At 36.8% G+C, this 21,319-nt stretch overlaps 4 protein-coding genes across 4 annotated transcripts in view; 3 read left to right on the forward strand and 1 right to left on the reverse strand.

The window, feature by feature from the left end:
- Positions 1-2,709, reverse strand: part of trim46a (tripartite motif containing 46a) — a 12,076-nt gene extending 9,367 nt beyond the window's left edge. The window contains 2 exon segments of the mRNA XM_059567759.1: positions 139-437; positions 2,353-2,709. Of these exon segments, the coding sequence (XP_059423742.1) occupies positions 139-437; positions 2,353-2,412 (359 nt within the window). The 5' untranslated portion in view covers positions 2,413-2,709.
- An 870-nt stretch (positions 2,710-3,579) lies between these two features.
- Positions 3,580-5,621, forward strand: krtcap2 (keratinocyte associated protein 2). The gene is made up of 5 exons (XM_059567042.1): positions 3,580-3,739; positions 4,606-4,760; positions 4,868-4,931; positions 5,076-5,142; positions 5,273-5,621. The coding sequence occupies exons 1-5, from the start codon at positions 3,736-3,738 to the stop codon at positions 5,388-5,390; spliced, it is 408 nt and encodes a 135-aa protein (XP_059423025.1). The 5' UTR covers positions 3,580-3,735; the 3' UTR covers positions 5,391-5,621.
- Positions 5,622-8,092: 2,471 nt separating this feature from the next.
- On the forward strand, positions 8,093-9,400 carry LOC132158371 (protein S100-A1-like). The gene is made up of 3 exons (XM_059567760.1): positions 8,093-8,248; positions 8,796-8,948; positions 9,162-9,400. Exons 2-3 carry the CDS (start codon positions 8,805-8,807, stop codon positions 9,333-9,335), a joined length of 318 nt encoding a protein of 105 aa, XP_059423743.1. The 5' UTR covers positions 8,093-8,248; positions 8,796-8,804; the 3' UTR covers positions 9,336-9,400.
- A 4,258-nt stretch (positions 9,401-13,658) lies between these two features.
- s100w (S100 calcium binding protein W) lies at positions 13,659-14,955 on the forward strand. The gene is made up of 3 exons (XM_059567043.1): positions 13,659-13,814; positions 14,055-14,197; positions 14,556-14,955. The coding sequence occupies exons 2-3, from the start codon at positions 14,057-14,059 to the stop codon at positions 14,733-14,735; spliced, it is 321 nt and encodes a 106-aa protein (XP_059423026.1). The 5' UTR covers positions 13,659-13,814; positions 14,055-14,056; the 3' UTR covers positions 14,736-14,955.
- The last annotated feature ends 6,364 nt before the right edge of the window (positions 14,956-21,319 follow it).

A 21,319-nucleotide genomic window follows, 5' to 3' on the forward strand; every position in this document is an offset into this window, starting at 1 on the left:
TCTTGGTAAGAAAATCCAAACTAAACATTTTAATGGTATAGTGTACAGTTTAGTGTTCACTATAAAAATACTTGAGTTACCTATTGATTGACAAATCGGAATCAAGCATCCCAAACTGCCATTTAATAAAATGTCAGCCTACTTGATTTTCGATCTTGTGTCTGGTAATGAACACACAAACCTGTTCTGATCACCCGGTCTAGCCGGTCTGTTTTGGGTGGAGGCCGGCGTGTCTGTCGGGGAGAGCGTGTGATGGGGCTTGAGGTGGGAGTGTTGGGCTCTGGGGGGAGTTCGGGTGGAGGGTATCCTCTCTGAACCAAGACTTCTGCCGCACACAGCACACACACGCTGTGCATACAAGGCAACACTATCGGCTGCTTCACCATCTCCTCACACACTGGACAGTGCAGCTCTCGCTCTATGCTCTTCATATTGGACTAGACAGAGAAAGAGTCAGAGTTAAATAAACAATTAGCAGAAGAAAACATGCAATCAAATATTATGTTGATATTTATAGACATAGATCAAAGCCATATATCCTGGCAAAAAATTGTTAACTCTTGATGTTATATGTGTAATTTCATGGTTTTATTTATTTATTTATTTTTGTAGCACTGTAGATTTTAAAGAAACTATATTTAGAGTTAATTTTTTTATTACGTTTTAATAATTTATATTTCTTGTAAGGTAAACAATATGGAAATAGGTTAGTCAGAACTCATAAAGGTCAGGACATTTGCATATCAAACATCAACACACACACAAACAGCCGTATTGTTTATTAAAACCACAGTCAACACTTTCTTTTTCTTATTATTTTTAACAAATGAGTCTAGTTTCGCAGTATTGGAGTCACAATGGAAATCCTTGTATGCAACATTCAAATCATAAGTTACATACAATATGGTCGATATTTGCAGCATTGTATTCATAAAATAAATGAAAGATTTATGAGTTTTTTTTGACTGAGGAATCTGTTCAAATGTAGTAATCTAGATCTTTCCAAGAGGAGTGCGCAAATGCAACTCAAACATTTCACTCCTCAAACTGGAAAAACTTGATATTGGCATCTTAAGATCAAGGTTACAGAAATCTTGATTATTTACATTCCAACCTGAGCTTCATATTTGGTATTAACTTAATAGTAAACATTTTCATTATTTTTCCAAGTTGATCACACCCACAAAACAACCATAATAATTTGATACACCATGAAAGAATGTATAATAGAGCTCAACAGTTCTTGAATTAGATCAATTTTCTTTACTGGTTTTGAATTATAACTTCAAAGGCAGATCTACTGTGTGAGCTCTGTGTTTGTTAACTGATGGCCTGTGCTTTTATTGAAGCTGTCAGTCCACCTAATTTAAATAATGATGTTTAACATTGTAATTTCTGGTGGAAAACGCCATTATGATTGTTCTTAATTCAATTATACGTCAGTTGTTCACTACTAGCTACTTTACGTCTTGTGCCTTTGTTTTGTTCCTTTTTTTTTTCAAAATAAATGCTGACACACTCCTCCTAGCAGACAGCTGCTTAGCTCATTTAACTGGTTAGTAAGATGATCTTGACCTGCCTGCCATAAAACCTAGTAAACCAGCCCGAGAGACCAGCAAATCAATTTGTGGTTATTTTAAGCCATTTTGCGTTCTGCTTCTAGTCATTATTTCTCCCACAGCTGACAGCATGTACATTTAATTTAGTCAATAAACCATTCAAATAATTAAATTCGCCTATCCGTCTTTATCCCACGTGCACATCACGCAGTCGTTTCTCTCGAGGCCCCCCGCGCTCTCACGTCCCGTCTCTATGGCAACCATCCATCGATCGACGCTGATAAGGCCTTTCGCCTTTTCTTTGATTTAAAAAATCGTCTCTATTTTTCCTTCAAGTCATTAGATCAACTGATATGTTGTATCAACGTCTGATAATCGTCAACACGATTCTGAGGCAGACTAATATACCGGTTTTCAGTCTTGAATGAACGGTGAAATAAATACGCGAGCTATTCTGTTATATATCAGGCCTCGACGACATAAAGGAAATGCATCATAGGATATAACACCAGAGGCAAATCAGTAAAAAGAAAAGGATGAAAAATAGCCTACAGCTACTCGGTTTCTGCTTACAGGTGTTTTCCCTACATTCCGAGGAAATGATATGCATGCTCTCTATAAAGAATGAGTTTTTTATTTATTTTAACGCTATTTTACATTTGGTTATGAAAAACACTAAAATATCCAATTTCTTAGAAAGATTGCGTGCGTTCGCTTGTTAAATAACAACCACATGCAAATGACGGATAATGTGCAAATATGTGGTTTTGACGATGCAAATGTATCTACTTACGCTGATGCGCACGAGAGCGTCCATGATGGATGTAAAGGTTTGCATCTCCGCGTCTGCCATCGCTGGAACTATGCCGGAGGATAAAATGATATCAAATGAAATAACGCTACTGGCGAGCGACCTTTTCTATTTATAGAACCATTAAAAACAACTAGCAGCTTATTAAGATCAGGACACCTCGAAATAATGGTACCTGCGACTGAAATTATAAGGATATTATTTGTGCATAATATATATCTGAGAGGTCCAATTTAACGCAGTCCATGTTGATTTGGGGGTTTTCCAACAGTGCTTGCTGTGGTCTGTTCTGACGGATGTCGATCTATCCATGTAGTCGATGGATGTTGTGAGATGCCCGGGAGGGGGGGGGGGGGGGGGGGGGGTTGGGGGTAGGATGTTGGGATCACTACAAAGCATGCGCAGGGATGCTGAGCGCGCGCACAGTCAGGAGGAGCAATATAACAGGCAATGGTAATATATAATATAATATAATATAATATAATAAATTATTTTTAAAGTGTGTATTTTGCTTTTTGATCTTATAGTTGTTAAATATATACACGTACACGTTTGTACGTGTTTCAAGACAATTATTTTCTAAAGGCTAAAAGGCTACCCACGAAAAATCCATTCCAGGGACAAATATATATATAATAAATATATTAAATAAATATAATAAAAATATTTCTCCATTAATTGTATGTGACTGGATGTTGTACTCGCTTATGTCCGCTAGATGGCGCTAATATTGTGGAGGAGCTCGGGTCGCTCTTGGCACGGTTTTTAGACGTTATCGTCGCGTCATCTTTGCTCTGCTAAAGCATATGCAAGATCAAAATGGCAGGAGTATTGGGTGGATCAAGATAAAGGGAGGCATTTATATATTATACAACCAGAATTGGATATAGGAAGGACAGAGTGTAGGAGTAGAAGAAAAGTATAATTACACGGTTAAGAATAGGACACACAGGGCTCAATTCATCCAACAGGGAAATGCCAATATTGTAGTCATTTAGAAACTGTAGAGCATATTCTATTTCGGTGCACAAAGTACAGCCAAGAAAGAAACCAGCTTTTTCAGTCTCTCAGAAGTGTCAATCAGAATAATTTTACAATGCAAGGTTTGTAAGGGAAAGCATCCAGTAACAATTATCAATGTGTTATTAAGTTTCTTAGAAACACAGACTTAACCAGAAGGATTAAAAAAAATAAAATCCAATATCTCCTGATTCACACTCCAGCACAGTCGGTGGCAGTAATGTACCGTTAAGTTGGTTTGCCAACCGCCATAAAAATAAAAGAAGAAGATCTTTGCTCTGTTGGCCCTGGGACTAAAAAATAGAGGAGTTAAACCTGTCCCTTTACCTTACCCAGCTGTCAAACATGGGTGAGTGTAGCATCTATATGAATTATTCGGGATAAATCATGTTCTGTGATTGGCGCTGTTTTATCGGCTAGTTTGAACGCATGAATATGAAATACGGATAACATTAGTTCTCTCGCTCAAGTGAACTTTTAGCCATTTATTGCAAAACTAGTTGCCTGCTGCAGATCGTCATTTAAATCACTTTGAAAACATTAGCAATGTGTTTAAATGTGGAAGTTTCGTCCCTTTCTGTTTAAGAATTTAAAAAAAACACAAAACAATCTGAATGAGGTTTAGCCCACCGCTAACGTTATCACATGCTAAAATATTTCATACGTTTTCAATCGCCATTGGCACAGTATTTTTAGAAAAGACGAAATCACAAGAATAATAACATACTTAGTGGACGCCTACTATTTATATAAGTAAATAACCATTAAAAACCAACAAAAGATGAACATTGCAGCTAGTGTTTGTTTCCACACGGAACGCGTTGAAGAGCGTAACGTTACACTGACGTGTCAAACATTTCTTGCAGATTCGCCGGTTTCGTAATCGACTCGTTTTTGTATAATAATGTTTTTTTTTCTGTGAGATTAAAAGATAATCAGTTTTTTTTTATCGCTCACGTTCCCGATTAGAACGCTTCCGTATCCGTCAAAAACAATACGCTTATTTATTTATTATTATTTTAGAATTCTTTCTTTAATATAATTAATTAATATTAATTTCAGATAAATTTAAACTTCATCTCAGTGCAAATTTGAAAATACTTTTTTTAAATCTTTCTTTCTAAATAAATGATATGAATGAAAACTAATAGTAATGTGACAGGTTATAGTAATATTCCTTGATTTTTAGACTGCTCTTTCTCTCTGTTTCTACAGCGGTGAACACAAGCACGTCCCTGGTGTTGTCCAGTCTGCTGTCGGTGCTGGTGTTTGCAGGAATGCAGATGTTCAGTCGGCAGCTGGCCTCGTCAGAGTGGCTGACCATCCTGGGGGGCTTCCTGGGATCTGTGCTGTTTGTCTGCTCTCTTACTGTATCCTTCTGCTGCTTTGTCATGCGCGCAGCCCTAGTTTGTGTAACCTCTGCATTATTTAAGTGTTGCACATCTGTTTTCTGTTAGTTCTTAACCTGCAATCACAGGCTTTCAGTAACCTGGAAAACCTTGTCTTTGGCAAAGGCTTCCAAGCCAAAATCTTCCCAGAGAGTAAGTGCGAGAGAGAATATGCACAAGACTGTTCGTAAACCTTATATTGTCTGGTGTATCATCCTCCAAGCCTGCAGGACGTTCAAATTAACACTACCATTCAATAGTTTGGTCTGGTCTGATAAAGATTTAATCTGTCTTTAGTTGCCTTGTGCCTGTGCCTCTCTCTGTTCGCATCTGGTTTGGTGCATCGCGTGTGTGTGACAACATGGTAAGTCAGACGATATTACGTATGTTTAAAGTAACTGACTCCACAGGAAACCCACTTCACCTTTATGAACTTCATATCTAATTGGCCACTGTTTGTTTTGCTCTTTTATTCTCTGTCCTCACTCATATAGCCTGATCTTCTCTGTCTTTGCTCTGTACTACATCAACAAAGTGTCAGCCGCTCTTTACCAGGCTGCACCTGCTCCGACTCCCGCCAAACCCACCAGCAAGGGCAAAAGGAAGAACTGAAGTGCTTGCCCCATCCCGTTATCATCACAGTCATCCATTCCTCTTCCAGATCGCAGTGTGCTGAAGAGTCAAAATCTGATGTGTCTGCCAACAGCATGACCTTTTTTTTTTTATCCATTCCTTTCACACTGGAAGATAACTAAACACATTTGGTCATAGATGTGTGAATTTTTGTTCTGTTTACAATATTTTTTGTTTAAGGGGTTTGTTATTAAAAGTTAATTAAAAGAATACATGTGCCATTTTGCTTATTTTCCTGTTTTTAGACTCCTGACTAAAGGTGCATTTACATTTATCGTTACTCACAGACCGTATCCAGACAGAAATAGGAATCTGTTAAACCGGGAGACTCACACAGATGTGTAAAAGCTTGCCATGCAGACATGGAGCTCATTTTTGTGACCGCACCTTAACCCACAAAGTGTTTTCATTGTTCTGGGTTCTCCACCCATTGTGTATGCTAAACAGTGTTGGCTAACTGCCTAAGGCCTCACAATGCATCCTGGGACTCTTAGCTGACTCAGTCCTGGTACTGACCCTGCAAAAAAAAAGAAAATCATTTTCCACTTTCTATTTAACCTACTGAGTCCTTTGAAGGAAAAAATGCATATAAGGATAAAGTTAGCATGGAATTAAAAATATGTGCTTCTAACAGCTGAAGCTCACCCACATATTTGTTCTATGTGTTTCAATTAAAACCAGATAGTTGTGAAACTGTTATCGGCTGAAATAGTTCTGCAGGCTGTATGAACACAGGCACTGAATTTTCAGAAGGACAAAACTCATGCAAGTCTATTTCTGAGTTTCTGTGGGTTTTTAAAAGGTCTTAGAAAGTACTAATTTGTCCTTTAAGGCTTAAAATGAAGGCCTTAAAAGGTCTTCAATCAAGAAATCAGTCATGCAATTATATGATGAATCCCCTTTTCCAATACAAATATCTAAACATCTTTAAATCAAGATACAGTTACTTAAGATGCAAACTGAACATATGCCCCCGGTTTCACAGACAAGGCTTAAGCCTAGTCCTAGACTAAAATGCAAGTCTGAGTTGTTTCAAATGAAAGAAAGTTGTACTGATTGATCTTAAAATATATCAGTGCCTTTGTTTTGTCTCAAGATGCACACCAGTAATGTTTTTTTCTAAGGCATGTTTATAAAAATTACTTAAATGTCCTAATTGAACTATGGCCTAATCCTGGTTTAGGCTAAGCCCTGTCTATGAAACCAGGCCATGGATTCTTATTTTTTAGACAAATTGAACAAAAATTAAGTGAATTTATGCTTAAAATATAAATATCTGTCAATGGATTATGAAAACTTTAGTCTGAGCCCATTAGCAGATACTTGTTCTTGTATTAAACATTTATCATAAAACAAGACTTTTTATCCTGCCATTTTGCTTCTCAAATAAATTTATTTCGATTGAAGTATCTTTAGACGTTTCCACTGGAAAAGATGAAAATACTGATGATTATTTCCGTATTCTAGTGGTTGCAAGCAGAGCTAGTTATTTCTTGTATGAAACATTAAATCGAATAGAGATATATTGGAAGTTGTATATACAAACTTGAAAGTGTTGCTTATACAAGACATTTAAAGACCACTCACATATTGTGCTCTATTCAATTTATTCAGTACAATTTCTTTATTCTGTCTTAAAAAGGCTCAAATGTAGGCTACTATAATTAAAACAGCAAAAACCCTGACTATAAATGTATGTCTTTTCTGAATGGACCGATGCTGTAGTTGCAAAAGCTTTGTGTGTGTGTGTGCTTCTTTCATTTATGAATAGATGTATATCTGTGTTAGCCTTTTGTAGACCAAAATACTAGTTAGGCCAATTGGGGAAAAAAAACGTCATGCTGTAGCTTAAAAAGAATGCTAAGAAGATTGTGGTTGTGAAAACCCCTCAGAGCTGCTCTTGCATGGAATTCACCATGTTTCTATGACAACACAATCACGCTGCTCAAAACACCATGTGTCACCCACCCATAACCGCTCACTCTGTTCCTCTTTTCCTCACCATTTACTGATAAACATTTCGTTTAGTTTCCAAAGGGATAAACTAAAGATGCCTGAGTAACTTTATCTTTATTTTGTCTGGGGGAATACAAATTTATTAGTTCTGTTGAAATGAATGCCTGAATTCCAGCTAAACATTCTGTGCTCTCTCCTGGTATGTGCAAGAGAGTGCATTTTCTTACATAGACTCAGAGGCACATCCTGTGTGCTGGGTAGAGACATCCCCTCATACCTACTTTTCAGACCTGAACAAGACTTATTACACATACAAGACAGCAGCCCTACCCTTAAAAATAATGCCCTGGCAAGTATCCTTTTCAGACATCTTTCCAAAATTGAGAGCAAGACAAGCTGTTGTGTCATAAGCTGAGATACATTGTGAAAGCTTTGAGTCACTCACTTGTGAAATGAGGGAAAGGCGTGAGAGCTATTCCTGCATATATTCTATACATTTATTCAGCATAAAAGTATGAGTTTATTGACATGGAGGCTGCTTTTAGCTGGTTTGTTATTGTCCAGCTGGTTTCAAGTATTCAGGAAACCAGGTAACCATCTTAGGTAAATTTAAGGTGTGTTACAGCAAGTATTTTTAAGTGTGGAACTTCTCATTTATGAATATCTAACAGGAGGATCACGTTTGGATTGTAGGTCTCGGACAGCGTTTTCTGTGGCTTTAAGCCCTAAACAGAAGTCCTCGCCCACAGACTCGCCCAACCTCACACTAATCATTCGGGTGGAGCCCCGTTATAAATTCATTCACTTCTCCTTGACCAGCTCTTGGAAGAGACAGTCAGTTCATTCTTTCATCTTCAGGTGACGCTCTGCATTTTATCATCGTAAGTACGCAATCCTTTACCATTCAGAAACTACGTGACATTTAAATAAGGGCGTAGTACAACTTAGTTTACCTACTGAGAGAACTTTTTGAGAAAAGTTTCTACCGTAATATTGTAAGTTATGGCTACTTGTTAAGCGTTAGTGGGACAAAACTTTGAAATACGAAAATACTTAAAGATAAGCCTCCGAATGTGACGTAGGCTGTGTGTAGATGCACAGATTCTATGGACGTCAGCGTCATTTACGTAATAGATTCTAAACTTTACAGGTAGATTAACAGTTCAGTTTATATACTGCTATTAATACTTAAATAGTTGAACATTTTACATCAGCATATACTGTTATTAAATGCCTTAATTTTTATTGCATCTACTTGGCATGACGGTCGGTGGGTATTGCTCACACTTTGGCTTATTTCCAAATGGAAAAATCCACTTCTGGTTCAGTCTTCCCACTAGGAGGAGAACAATGGACTGTTTGCAATATATTCAGTTTGATTAAGGAATGAAACACTCAAATAATTGAATACATTTTCTCTCACTGTAGACAGTCACAATGCCGTCTGATCTGGAGATAGCAATGGAGACACTGATCAAAGTGTTTCACCGTTATGCGAGCAAAGACGGTGTAAATACATCAACTTTAAATCGCAGAGAGCTCAAAATGCTGATGGAGACAGAGTTGTCCAGCTTTCTGAAGGTACAGTAGGCTACAACATTCCATCTGTTCTTGCTAACACCCAGGGCGGGGCAGCTCTAAACATAGGCTTGGGCCCTGTGATGATCGGGGCCCGCTATGGTGTAGCAAAAGTTTGGGCTCTGCTCATCTTTCAGATCTTTCTAAATACGTTTTTACTAAACCACTTCCATTTGTTCTGTTTTAAACATGTTGTACTTGTCTCTTCTACTGCAGTCTCAGAAGGACCCTGCTGCGATAGACAAGATTATGAGGGATTTGGATGCAAATGGTGATGGAGAAGTGAATTTTGAAGAGTTTGTGTCTCTTGTGGTGGGCCTGTCCATTGCCTGCGAACATCTCTACCAGATAAAACTGAAGCAAGGGGCAGGGGGTGTCAAAAAGCAATAAAAGATGACTGTTCTGTCATTTTGTTCATAGAGATTAAAAGCCACCTGACTTGATTCGAAGTTGTTTCTACAGTTTCACTGTATGTATGTAAAGGAGGATGAGTTTTTTTTTGTGAAGTGCTGTTAAATTTTATTTTCAATTTTTTTTTGTAAGTTTTAACATTAGACACAAAAGAAATCATCCACAGAAGTCCTGTAATTTCCACCACAGACATAAACACTTGTTTATAAACTGGTTGTTTCTTGTCATCCTTTGCTTCCATGCTGTTTAGAGACGGATTCAGCAATTCTTTTCAAAGTTATAAAGATGTCATGTTGCCCGTTTTTTCAATGAGACTCCAGAATGATATTCCAGAAATAAGCCTCTGTATACTTTGTTTGAATTTACATTTGTTAAATGATTATCATTCTAGAAAATGGGTGCCATTTTGTCCCTCATTTGCACAAACAACTTCTAAGAAGTATGAGCATTAAATTATATTTACTTTTCACAAGTGCAAGGCCTTTAAAGTAAAGTAAATGGTCAGCATTGTTATTTCTGCAGTGACATGACATTCAGCCAGGTATGGTGACCCATGCTCAGAATTCATGCTCTGCATTTAACACATCCAAAGTGCACACACACAGCAGTGAACACACACCCGGAGCAGTGGGCAGCCATTTATGCTGCGGCACCCAGGGAGCAGCCAGGGGTTCAGTGCCTTGCTCAAGGGCACCTCAGTTGTGGTATTGCCAGCCTGAGATTTGAATCCACAACTCTAGTGTTAGGAGTCAAACTCTCCAACCACTAGGCCACGACTTCCCCTGGGGAATTTATCTAGCTTGAGATGAAAATTAAATTGGTTAACCATGTATATGTTTGCATGTTCAGTTCTGTGTACTTTTTTCTGTGTTTTATTTCCTCTGTGTTCTGATGATCATCAAAATATGTTACAATAAGAGCTGCTTGATTGATACCTCTTAGATGAAACGTTTCATTTAACGTGGTGACTGAAGTGCTGCAGAACAACCTAGTCTTATCCCACAAATGACTGAATCTCTAACAGATACTCACAGCATCAACAAAGTTCAATTTAAATTGAAACTAATTACACTAATTCCTGCCTGAAGAGCAACCAGACTGATAGAAACATAGTTTTCTGGTAGACTCTGGTAGACATTCAAAGAGCAGTCAGGTAAAAGCTCTTTGTTAATTATTAGCATTTATTCTGTCTTAGCCACTGGTTTAAATATTAGTATAACATTTTATTTGATTACGAACTACATACAATACATAAACATATTTAAACATAATTTTTTATTTTCCTGAAATTGGTATTTGTAACTTAAGGCGAGACACTGCAGGTGAATAGGGCAAAAAAAATAACTAATAGTTATCACCTTACTTACCCAGTTGATTGATTACATTGATTATTGCAAACATTTTTTGTATTACAAGTTTTCAAAAATGTTATGTTTAAATATGCAAATGAGGCATTATTTAATGAAATATGTGCTAATTTGCATAAATGTCTAGTACAAAAATCTGAACACTAGATGAAATCAGTTTCAAATTTTTTGTTTAATTTTTTTGACATATTAGATTTAAATGTTTTTACAGAGGGATTCTGGTTATCTTTTTTTGTCACTCCATAATTCAGAAAATACTTTGAACAGCCAGAAAACAATATATTTTCACAATTTTGGGGGGAATAAAATGTTGTATATAATCAAGGAAAATATATATGAACAAATCCCTCTGTAAAAATCTTCAGAATATAGACAGGAATAAAAATGTCAAGTTTGGTGTGTGTAAGTGCTACTGAAGTGGAGATTTATGGCTCAGTGTTGAAGAAAAAACTCATTTTGAGAAAACGGCCTTTAATGTGTATTTTAATTTAAATCTATTGACACAAACAGATAAAGTGTTATAAAAGAAACACTTAACAGTGTCTTTTGGATGTTTTCCTTCCACTAGTTTGAAAAAGCACTTTATGCAAAACCAAAAAGCCCAAAATCTCAAAATTGACAGGTGCTTGGAAAAACAGTGTTTTTGCCTGCAGTGTCTCACCTTAAACAAATATAAAAAATAAAAGTTGTTTTTGAATGCTTTCTACTTCGAATAGATAGCCTAGGTAGGTCAACTCTCATCCTTTTTATCTAGGCAAAATCCACCATTTACACAACAAGACATTAAGTAAACCGATTGTTCTCAGAATTAACTTTACAATAACAATAATATATGCATTCCAGCAGTCGCATTCATTTGTGTTTTGGCCTATCTGTGGATATTCATGATTTTTTTTTACCCTCACTGGACCTCATGCACAAGCTAGTGTTTACATATTATAGCCTATATGTATAGGCTTTATATAATAACATTTACCTATTAAAATACACATTACACTTTTAGGACCTAGAGTTTAAAATCATAGTTAACTCGATGACACATTTGGTGATTTTAACATGTTCAAGTCCCCCTCCCCCTCACGAACCCACAGTATGTGGACATGTTTGAAATCCGTGTAAACAGAGCGTTGCATAGCAACCATGAATGACTCTGGGAGGTCATGGCAACAGTACTAACATGTTTTCTTCTTCTTCTTCTTCTTCTTCTTCTTCTTCTTCTTCTTCTTCTTCTTCTTCTACGTACTCCATAATGCACATATTGTGTGTGAACTTTAAATACATAGTCAAGTTCAGATCTTCAGTAGATTACTACAATACGTATGTTGACACAATACTAATAATTATTATATGTACATATACAGCCTTCTCACACTGATGCACAAACAAACTAAATGGTACAAGGACACATTATTATTTAATTTATTTATTTAGTGTATAAGTGAAATTTAGTGTTTGAAGTGTGTGCTTGCCAACAGAGAGCGCAGCCTGGGGCACCGCCCTTCCTGAGCTACACACTTCTAATAATAATAGCCTCTTTATTCTTTTACTTCAACTGTTAAACATTAGATCATGCTGGAATGTCTGCGTAAAGTTGTTGGAAGTGGCACAGCCCTATAGAAAAAAGTTCCAGCAGCCGGTATTGTTAATAAATGACATTTGACCATATAATTATAGTTAAGGAAGTTGATCACTAGATGTCAGCAGTTTACCACATGACATGAGCACATCGACTCCTCTCCCTCTTCTCCACTCCTTCTTTTCTATTTCTCAACTCATAGACAAAGAACACTAATTTCCCCCCACAATAGCTCCACAAATGGGATCAAACATGTCTGTGGGTGTTTGCTAAATGCTTAGCAGTTTAGAGCACAATTACTGTTCACATCTGTCTCTGATTAATTCAACAAAAAACGACATGCTAACATCAACATATTTGTTTTCCATTATCAGTTTTGATGTCCTAAGTGATTTTATTTTGTGTATTTTATTTTTTATTTTCCTTTTCATATTCTAATTTCAGGCATGATCGTTCCCGATGGATCTTAATGTCTATGGCACCTATACACCTACGTGTGTGTGTGTATATTTGTCTAGGTGTGTGTTTGTTTGTGCACTACAGTAAAAAAAAGCTGGGGGCGTATATATGCTTACCATACAGAAGTACTGGCCCTGAACAAAAGAGGGTTAAATAACACACACTTAAAAGTACACACCCTTCACAGTCTACAGATCTGTCACAGAGGTTTGTGACATTGATATGTACTTTGTTGTTTGTTTTATGAAAATAAAAATATATATTCTGTTATCATCCGTGAAAAGTATGTACGGTTAAAGTGAATTCAAAAGGGTGTGGTCTGTTCATCCGGGTGTTTACTTGTTCAGTATCCAAAACTAGATTAATATCAACGTATTACGACACACATGGCCATGTAAAAGGAAAAGCTTAGATACTGAATAATCCCAGATGGCTTCATTTTTTTGTACAGCTGCAGATAAAATCTTAATGTAGTTTTTTTTTTTTCAATACGAGTTCATTTTACAAATATCAGGCATTCTTTGATGGATAAAGACTAGATTTAGAAAAGAGAAGCATGTCTGTTTATTCCTTCACTTGAAGCTTGATATTCAAACCTCCACGAAAATATCAGCACAATGAGTCTTTAATCTTTATCCTAAATTTATTGCTCATTCACATCAGAAAAAAGACACGGAAATATGGCGTTCAGGGCTGGCAACACCCAGGAGAGAGAGCGAAAGAGTCACTAAAATATGACTCAGATTTCCCATGAAGTCTGACTAGGGAAATCCCCTATATTTTGTTTGTTTACTTATTAGTTACTATAATCAAACAGATCAGAATATGTTCCTCAAAGTTAAAAAAAAAAAGTGTAACAAAAAAAATATTTTATTAACGGCATGTGGGTCTCGTAGAACTGGATTGGGTGGCTACAGATCCTTCATAGCATAAGAATGAATCATCCCTTCCATTGTGTGTGCTGTGGAGTATAAAATCTGTGCTTTAAAGCAGTAGACGATTTACTCCAAAAAAAACACCTGCTTAACTTCTCTGGGAACACACCAACCAACCAAGGTAGGTGAAAGTAAATAGAAAAAGAAAGAGAAAAGGAGAGTGCAAATAGCAGGAAATACAGAACTACAAAAATAGGACAGAGAGGAAATTTATAGAAATGCAATGCATACTTTTGTGGGTATTTTTGCAACAGATGTATTGCATTGGCTAAAGACTTTCTGGTTGATAAATGTGCATGAAGAGGTGCTAACTGGCATTGGTGCTTGAGATGATTTCTCTCTCTTGTTTTCTCTCTTATAGACATGTCTAAGCTGGAGAAAGCCATTGTGGCCATAGTGGAGGTTTTTGAGGAATGTGCAGGGACAGATGAGCAGAAAACCCAACTCAGTATTGCTGAACTTGGACAGCTAATCAAAGCCCAAATTACCAGTCCCGAATTTAAGGTGAGAATTAGAGAGATGCATATAAAAAAGATGAAGTTGTGAGAAAGAAAGCTATTGGTTGGAGGAAGTAAACGCCTCCAACATGTTGCAACAAATCTATTTCCTAATTAAATGCTGTGCGGTTGTTGTGCAATGAAATCATGGCAACCTGGCATGAGAGGGGTTTACCCTGAGTCATAACATGCATGCATAAAGCTCTACATTTTATCCATCTTTCACTTGCTAACATTCTTTTTAGTGTCTCTTACTCAGTGCCTCCACAAGTTGGTCTTGGTTTTTTTTTTTTTTTTGCAATACAGCTATGAGTGGTATGCAAGTAATTACAGCATTGACATTCCTCCCTCTATGTCTGTCTCAGGATAAAGTGGATCCAGACAATATTAAGGAGGTCATGGAAGAACTGGATAAGAACCACGATGGTGAAGTGAACTTCCGTGAATACAGCCAGTGTATCGCTGGCCTAGCCAGGGCCTACTACACAAAGAAGCATGGTAAGGACAAGTGTAGAGGAAGGGGCAGGGGTTGTCAGGATAAATGAACACACATCCTTACATTCCTGTTGCACTAGACACTCGCCTTCGACAAGGTCACAAAAGTATCTGTAATAATGTTGCAAACAATTTTATATGCTGTAAGACAAAAAAAACGGTTTAAATTGATGGATAATCTTTTGTAATGCCATTTGCTAATGTTGTAGAAAACATTTCTCAACAGACAGTGTTGTGAAAAATGCTTGTCCTGTCTATAACGAACAATAAAATTTACTTAGACACATGTTTTACAGAAGTGTAATCTATTTTTCTGAACGCCAATAAAAACTTTTTATGATCTCATGTTATTTCACATAATTTTTGACATGTTAAAACAATATATATTTACATCAATAATTGGATGCAATGTTTTAAAAAACCTATGTAACACATACATCTATTTAAATTATTGCATGTCAGGCTTTAATATTGAATGGATTTTTGGAGGTCATGATATCACTCCATGATGTGCTTTTTTATCACACAATAAATATTTACAATTCTTATAAAAGATCATTTGTAAACACTCTTTTTCTTTCTAAGCTCAAATTTTGCACACTTGTTGAATGAAGCTCTAATCCAGTTGACCTACTTGCTCAATGCAAACGTGCATGCAAATATGTTCTTTTAAGAGAATCGCTTTATAACTTTATATGACATTAATGTCTCTGTGACTCACTTCTGTTTTAAAAATGTGCAGTAATTTAAAGAAAAGCTCAGAATTTGCCATCAGGTATATTTATTACCTTTTGTAAAAGTCACTTAAACCTTTGGCTAAAGACTTTAAATCATTCAGCTTACATTAAAGTCACATTATAAGTTTGAATAAAATGTATTCCAAACCCCAAATGTAAGCATACAGACACGTAACTTTGTCCTACCGTTTATGTTTTTCATAATAGCCTAATCAAATAGAGGTGTGCTGGCAGGATCACAGGCAGTTCTGTTTGAATTATCTCATTTTATATTGACTTATTCAAATTGACAGTTCTGCTGCCATTCAAAAGCAAATAACTTGCCCATTTTGACTATGAGATCCAACTTAATTGCTGGCAAAGATTGTTGTCAGGGATCAGTCAGTTATATGTCACATTTACAGACTCAAGATGAAATGTAGAACTGTAATAAAGAAAAAAAAATCAATATTCAAATTTCTAATTTACCTGTCAAAGAGAGTAATATATCAGACTGTTGCATAATAGTAGCTTTAGTATAGTAAAGTTTTAGTATACTTAAGGAGCAAGTTTGAACCTGTTTTAGCTAGCCAGTCCTAGTCCCTTTTTCACGTTACTGTAGTTCTGAAAGTGCATATGAATACGCCAACGCATTAAGCAACATGTCATGCAAAGGTTTGTTTAATTGATAAGAAAACTACATAAAAAATCATGTAAAGATCATAAAAGACCTGTAAATAATTTTATGTGCATAAAAATTAATGTGAATAATAAAACATTTTGTTGGTCCTGGTTTTACTTAAAAGGCAGCCGCACTTGCATGAAGTTTGTGTAAATGATTATGTCCTCCTGCATGATTTGAAATTCAGAATTCAAAGTCCGCGAAGAACATGCAACCATCTGTAAAAATAAATGCACATTATCAATGTCAATTTTTTTTTTCAATTAATTGATTTAACCTAGAAATAGTGCAGCATATTAACTTGAATTTCAATTTACTTTCAGTTTTTTATGAAATATCTGAATCGTAGAAATTCAGTTTGGTCACAGAGGTTTGGGCCTCACTATGTGTATTACATTAATAGATCCTCCGAACATGCTACCAGAAAGATTTCTGCAGGGACACCTGTTTCTCTGCTGTATATATTGTTTTTCCCAGAGTGCAGTCCCTGTCCTCCGCACCTGTACAGCAGTCTAATGTAAGAGTGAACACACCCACATGTTCCTAAACACACACAAACATCTCGATCAGGCCTGTTTGCACAGAGCAGATGGCATTTGCTTGGAAGAAATCCTCTGGTGCTTGCACCCCACATGATGTAACCTGGGGGGAAAAAGTCATAATGTGACTAAGGGAAAATCTTACCTAATTAGCACCTTAACGTTGCAATTGTTTGACATTTATAGATTAGAAAATTATATTTCTTGCATGAGTGCTGTGTTGAGAGTGACGAGAATGAGTAGGCGTGTCTAACATTATGGCTTGTAATCTAAGTATGTTATATATTATAGATCAGTTATTAAAGTTAAGTCATTTACCTCCTTACTGTAACTCAGTGTCAGAACACACCATGTATGCAAGAGACTGAGTCTGAGTCTGAATGGTTAAAATGAGAAATAAATGATTCCATGAGGTATGCGTGCATGACTGAAAGTCTATTCAAATATGGGCTGGTTGTTGTGACTCATGTGTTGTTTATTCAAATGCATGATAACTTGCAGGGTATAATATATTTTGGGTGCAATTCCATAAATCAGTCATTTAAATCAGGAAGTGTACAGCATTCATAGTTCAAACGCACTTGCTGAAGTCCTGATTTTTCCATGCTTTTGTCCCCCCTTTTCAATCTTGTCTTGTCTTGTTTTTTTTTTGTTTTTTTTATGTGGCATGATTTGGGTGTGGTGATGTGGTGATTGTTTCAATTGTTCAAATTCAAGAACAAAGCAGACAAAGAAAGACAAAAGAAGCATAAAATAAAAATATGTTTAGATGTGATAAATATATTTTGAAATACACATTTACATTCATTCAGCAAAGCAACATTGAACTGCTGCAACAAGAGCAACTTACCCTAAAAAGACTGTAACATGAGGAGCGCTGTAATATAAGGTCTCAAGAGTTGTTTAATGAAAAGTATGAGGTAATATCGGTCAAATACTGACTGCGGGCTTCTGACATGAATATGGATTTGTAGTTTTAACCAGGGCCATATTAACACTAACAGAGTACCCCGGGGTGTAATCCGGAGGAGCCTGATACACCTTCATATCACAGACAATGCAAAGGCCTACTAATGTCAAGATCGCTTTGCACAAGTAACCTGTATTTCTGTTGTTGCAGGGACAAATACAATGGACAGCAACTTCCAACTGTAGGACCTTACAACAGTAAAATATGCACAGATATGAACTGACTGATGCAGTAAACTATGCAGTTGACCTGCCTTTTGAACTGCCTGCATAAATGCTTCATAGAGATTAATTTGAACTGTGCCCTGTACTAACTTCTACTGTGCAATAAACATGATATAGCAATAGAAAAAAACAAAACAAAACCTATACATCCTGTGGAAATTTTTAAATGGCTTATGGTAAGTCTACTGAGAGGTCTGCAGAGATGAATGGCTGCTCATAGCTAATGCAGACAGTGGCCACTGTGGGGGTGAAGTGGCACCAAAGGCAAGGTATACAGGGAAAACCACACCACCGCGTCCCACAAGAACAAACACACAGTTGATACTCACCCCCACACTTTTTTGGCTGTTCTCTTAATAGTGTGTTTTGAGTCTGAACTGCTTTAACAGTGTTTTAGATAAGAGTGGTGAAATGTGATCATTTAATTAGTATGGGCTCAGATTGGACGGTGGGTTGCAGGAGGGAAAAATACAGTTGAATAGCGTGTTATTTAATATTCTTTATCACCATAGCGTCCATAGAATGTTTTTCATTGTGAAACCATGCTGTAATGTTCAGTTGACACGGTTACAGCTTCTTTTGTATGATTCTGAAGGTAAATGCTGGAGTGAGGAGGATGATCGCACAATAAAGGTTAAAGTTTATACATAGGGCCTACAACAGCCAGGAACAGATTTATAGTCATACCGTTTCTGACCATGTTTAAACACGTTCGGCTCGAAGGTGGAAAAGTGCTTATTTGTGAGGAAGTAAAAAGGGCTCAGCACCAAAGTCTCCACCTGGGGAAGTCGTAGCCTAATAAAGTTTGACTCCTTTCCCTAAGGTTGTGGGTTCAAGTCTCAGCCGGCAATACCACAACTGAGGTGCCCTTGAGCATGCACTGAACCCCCAACTGCTCCCCGGGCGCTGCAGCATAAATGGCTGCCCACTGCTCTGGGTGTGTTTTCACAGTGTGTGTGTTCACTGGTGTGTGTGTGTTCAATGGGTTAAATGCAAAGCATGAATTCTGACTATGGGTCACCAAACTTGGCTGTATGTCATGTCACTTTCACTAAGATATTAATTATTAAATATAAATCAATTAAAAGTAAAAAGAGATTTATGGACGGTTACTTTTAAATCTGATATCTAATCATATACTGTGTTTACTTTATATTTTATTTGCACAGGGAGCTTATGTGTCAGTGCTGTAGCTGCATTATTCTGTTCACCTCAATCTGATGTAATGCAGCATTTCCGTGTCAGTGCAAATGTGTAAATGGAAACTAAACAAAACCTCATTTGGATTTACTTGATTTAAGAGATAAATCTAATTTCTAGTGCATTCAGGACCAGAGAAAACATTTTAGAAGCACACAAGTGAGTAGAAACCAGCACAGGGACATACAGCTGAAAGCTGGAAGATTTCCTTTTTAAAGTTTACCATGCCAGAGTGGAAATAATGCTGGCATCAGGAAAACATTAAATTTATCAGCCCACAGAGAGAAAGAAAGGGGGTGAGGTAAAAAGAATCACAGCGAAACAAAGAGAAAGTAAGAGACATGCGCAGTGGGGCCATTGTGGTGAAGATGTGTGTAATTTTCCATTCAGGGGAACAGAAAAATAGAAGCGCTATAACAAACACAAAGCATTTCCTATAGGAAGCTTCATTACATGCACACAATCAACACAATACTTGCTTCTTTCATTTAATATCACACAAGAGAGAAGGCCTGAAAACTTTCCACAGAGATGTGAAGTCTCACTGATGGCCATAAAATTTACAGCAGTCCAGGCCTTATTATACACACACAACCTCAGCTGCGTGACTGGGTCGTATGCTTCCACTCACAAGACTATATTAGAAATGTTTCAGATTACACTCTTAGTCACACAAACAGGCTCTCTCTAATTAACTTGTGATGAAAGAAGTCATTTAGCGTAGTGCTTCCATTGGCAGCTGTTTGGACAGTAGATTCTCTATTCTTTTCATCATATTTTGGATTTTTGTTTAGGAAGAAAGCTATTACGGAAGCAATTTGTTCATTAAACACCTGTTGACCAATAGTGGGGCATGTTGTCACACTATCATTAATCTGCCCATTAGAAGCTTGCAAGCAATGTTTAAAAAACGAAAACAATTAGGAAACATGAAAGACGTAGCTAGCATACTAAATTATCGTATTCTTTTTTTTTTTACCAAAAATAGTGTAATTAATAATTTGCATAAACATTTATAACATTGAAAACACATATAACAACTTGACCCAACCTAATCTCCCTTATATGAAAAATAATCTGTTTGTCAACTTCGCTCTGCAAAAACCTGATCTCCCTTATTACAACAAACAGCTATCTTTTTCAAAATTTTCTTAAAGTTCTCATTAGTGACACTGCAGCTGTCCGTATTTAACATTGGCAATGGGAAGCAGAGGGACATTCATGTTGCATGCCATGGTGTTTGTATTCTGGCTATGTCAACACAGCACAATAAGTGGCTCAGTTTAACTGTGGCTAATCAGAGCCAAGATGTTGTGCAAAAACAAGCATATCTGCGCAAGACCAACTTCCAAACCTCCACAAACAAGTATTTCCGCCATGTCCTGTCCTGTCCTCTCATGTTCTCATCCACCCACTTCACGGAGGGCCTGAAGCTGATTCTAACCAACCCTCGTGGACAAAATGGCACCAGGGAGGTCCCACTTACTCATAGATGTTTTTGTATGGTGATGACTCACAAGGAAACTGGCCACAGAGTCCATGTGATTTAATCATGAGTTCTTGTTTGTCTTCTCACTGCTGCTGCATAAAAGTTGCTATTTTACATTCAAAATCTGATACTGTGGCAATACTCTTTTACAAAGTACACATTTGTACCTTATTGGCCGCAAATGGTGTATTAGTACCTTAAATGTAAATATCCGTTTCTAAAATTGTAAATATTTGTACCTTTTGTAAGGGTGCCACCGTGGTGACAGCTTTTTAACTTTTTTTCTAAAGAATGCACACATATGTAGGTGTGCATGTGTGATAAAGTTTCTCACTCATTTGAAGCAATACATTTAAAAAATCTAAATTTTTCATGTCAAATATATATTCCTTTCTTTTGCAGAAGACAAAAGATAATATATTTTAAAGTAAACGTTTCAATTGTGATGAGTAAATTATTACAGAATTGTCTATTTTTGGTATCCTGAGTGCACAACAAATTGTATAAAAGTTAAAAAGTTAAACATTAACTTTCACTGAGCAACTGTGGCAAAAAGAGAAAAAAAGCTGAAATTCTACCCGAGTGAGTCACCATCACTGTATTACATAAAGACTGAGGTTAAATGAGGCCAGTCATCTCCTCCGCCCCCATTTTTTTTCCTTTTCCCTCTCTGACTTCTCTCATTTCCAACTCTGGCACTGGTCCTGAAATGCTGGTCCTCTTGAATGCCTTTCACATGTTCTTTTGCTATTAGTCTTCACTCACCATTCTTTTGTCCACTCGATTTACTTTATTCCCTTATTCAGTATGCATT

This window comes from Carassius carassius, chromosome 15 (genome assembly GCF_963082965.1).
Source record: "Carassius carassius chromosome 15, fCarCar2.1, whole genome shotgun sequence".
Classification (NCBI taxonomy): Eukaryota; Metazoa; Chordata; class Actinopteri; order Cypriniformes; family Cyprinidae; genus Carassius; species Carassius carassius.

What these genes read in the sequence shown, in the direction of transcription:
- LOC132158371 (XM_059567760.1), top strand. Translation starts at nt 8,805, where the DNA reads ATGCCGTCTGATCTGGAGATAGCAATGGAGACACTGATCAAAGTGTTT. An exon ending in AGTTGTCCAGCTTTCTGAAG is followed by an intron (nt 8,949 to 9,161) that starts GTACAGTAGGCT and finishes CTTCTACTGCAG; the next exon opens with TCTCAGAAGGACCCTGCTGC.
- s100w (XM_059567043.1), top strand. Translation starts at nt 14,057, where the DNA reads ATGTCTAAGCTGGAGAAAGCCATTGTGGCCATAGTGGAGGTTTTTGAG. An exon ending in TTACCAGTCCCGAATTTAAG is followed by an intron (nt 14,198 to 14,555) that starts GTGAGAATTAGA and finishes TGTCTGTCTCAG; the next exon opens with GATAAAGTGGATCCAGACAA.
- krtcap2 (XM_059567042.1), top strand. An exon ending in TGTTTGTCTGCTCTCTTACT is followed by an intron (nt 4,761 to 4,867) that starts GTATCCTTCTGC and finishes CTGCAATCACAG; the next exon opens with GCTTTCAGTAACCTGGAAAA. An exon ending in AGCCAAAATCTTCCCAGAGA is followed by an intron (nt 4,932 to 5,075) that starts GTAAGTGCGAGA and finishes ATCTGTCTTTAG; the next exon opens with TTGCCTTGTGCCTGTGCCTC.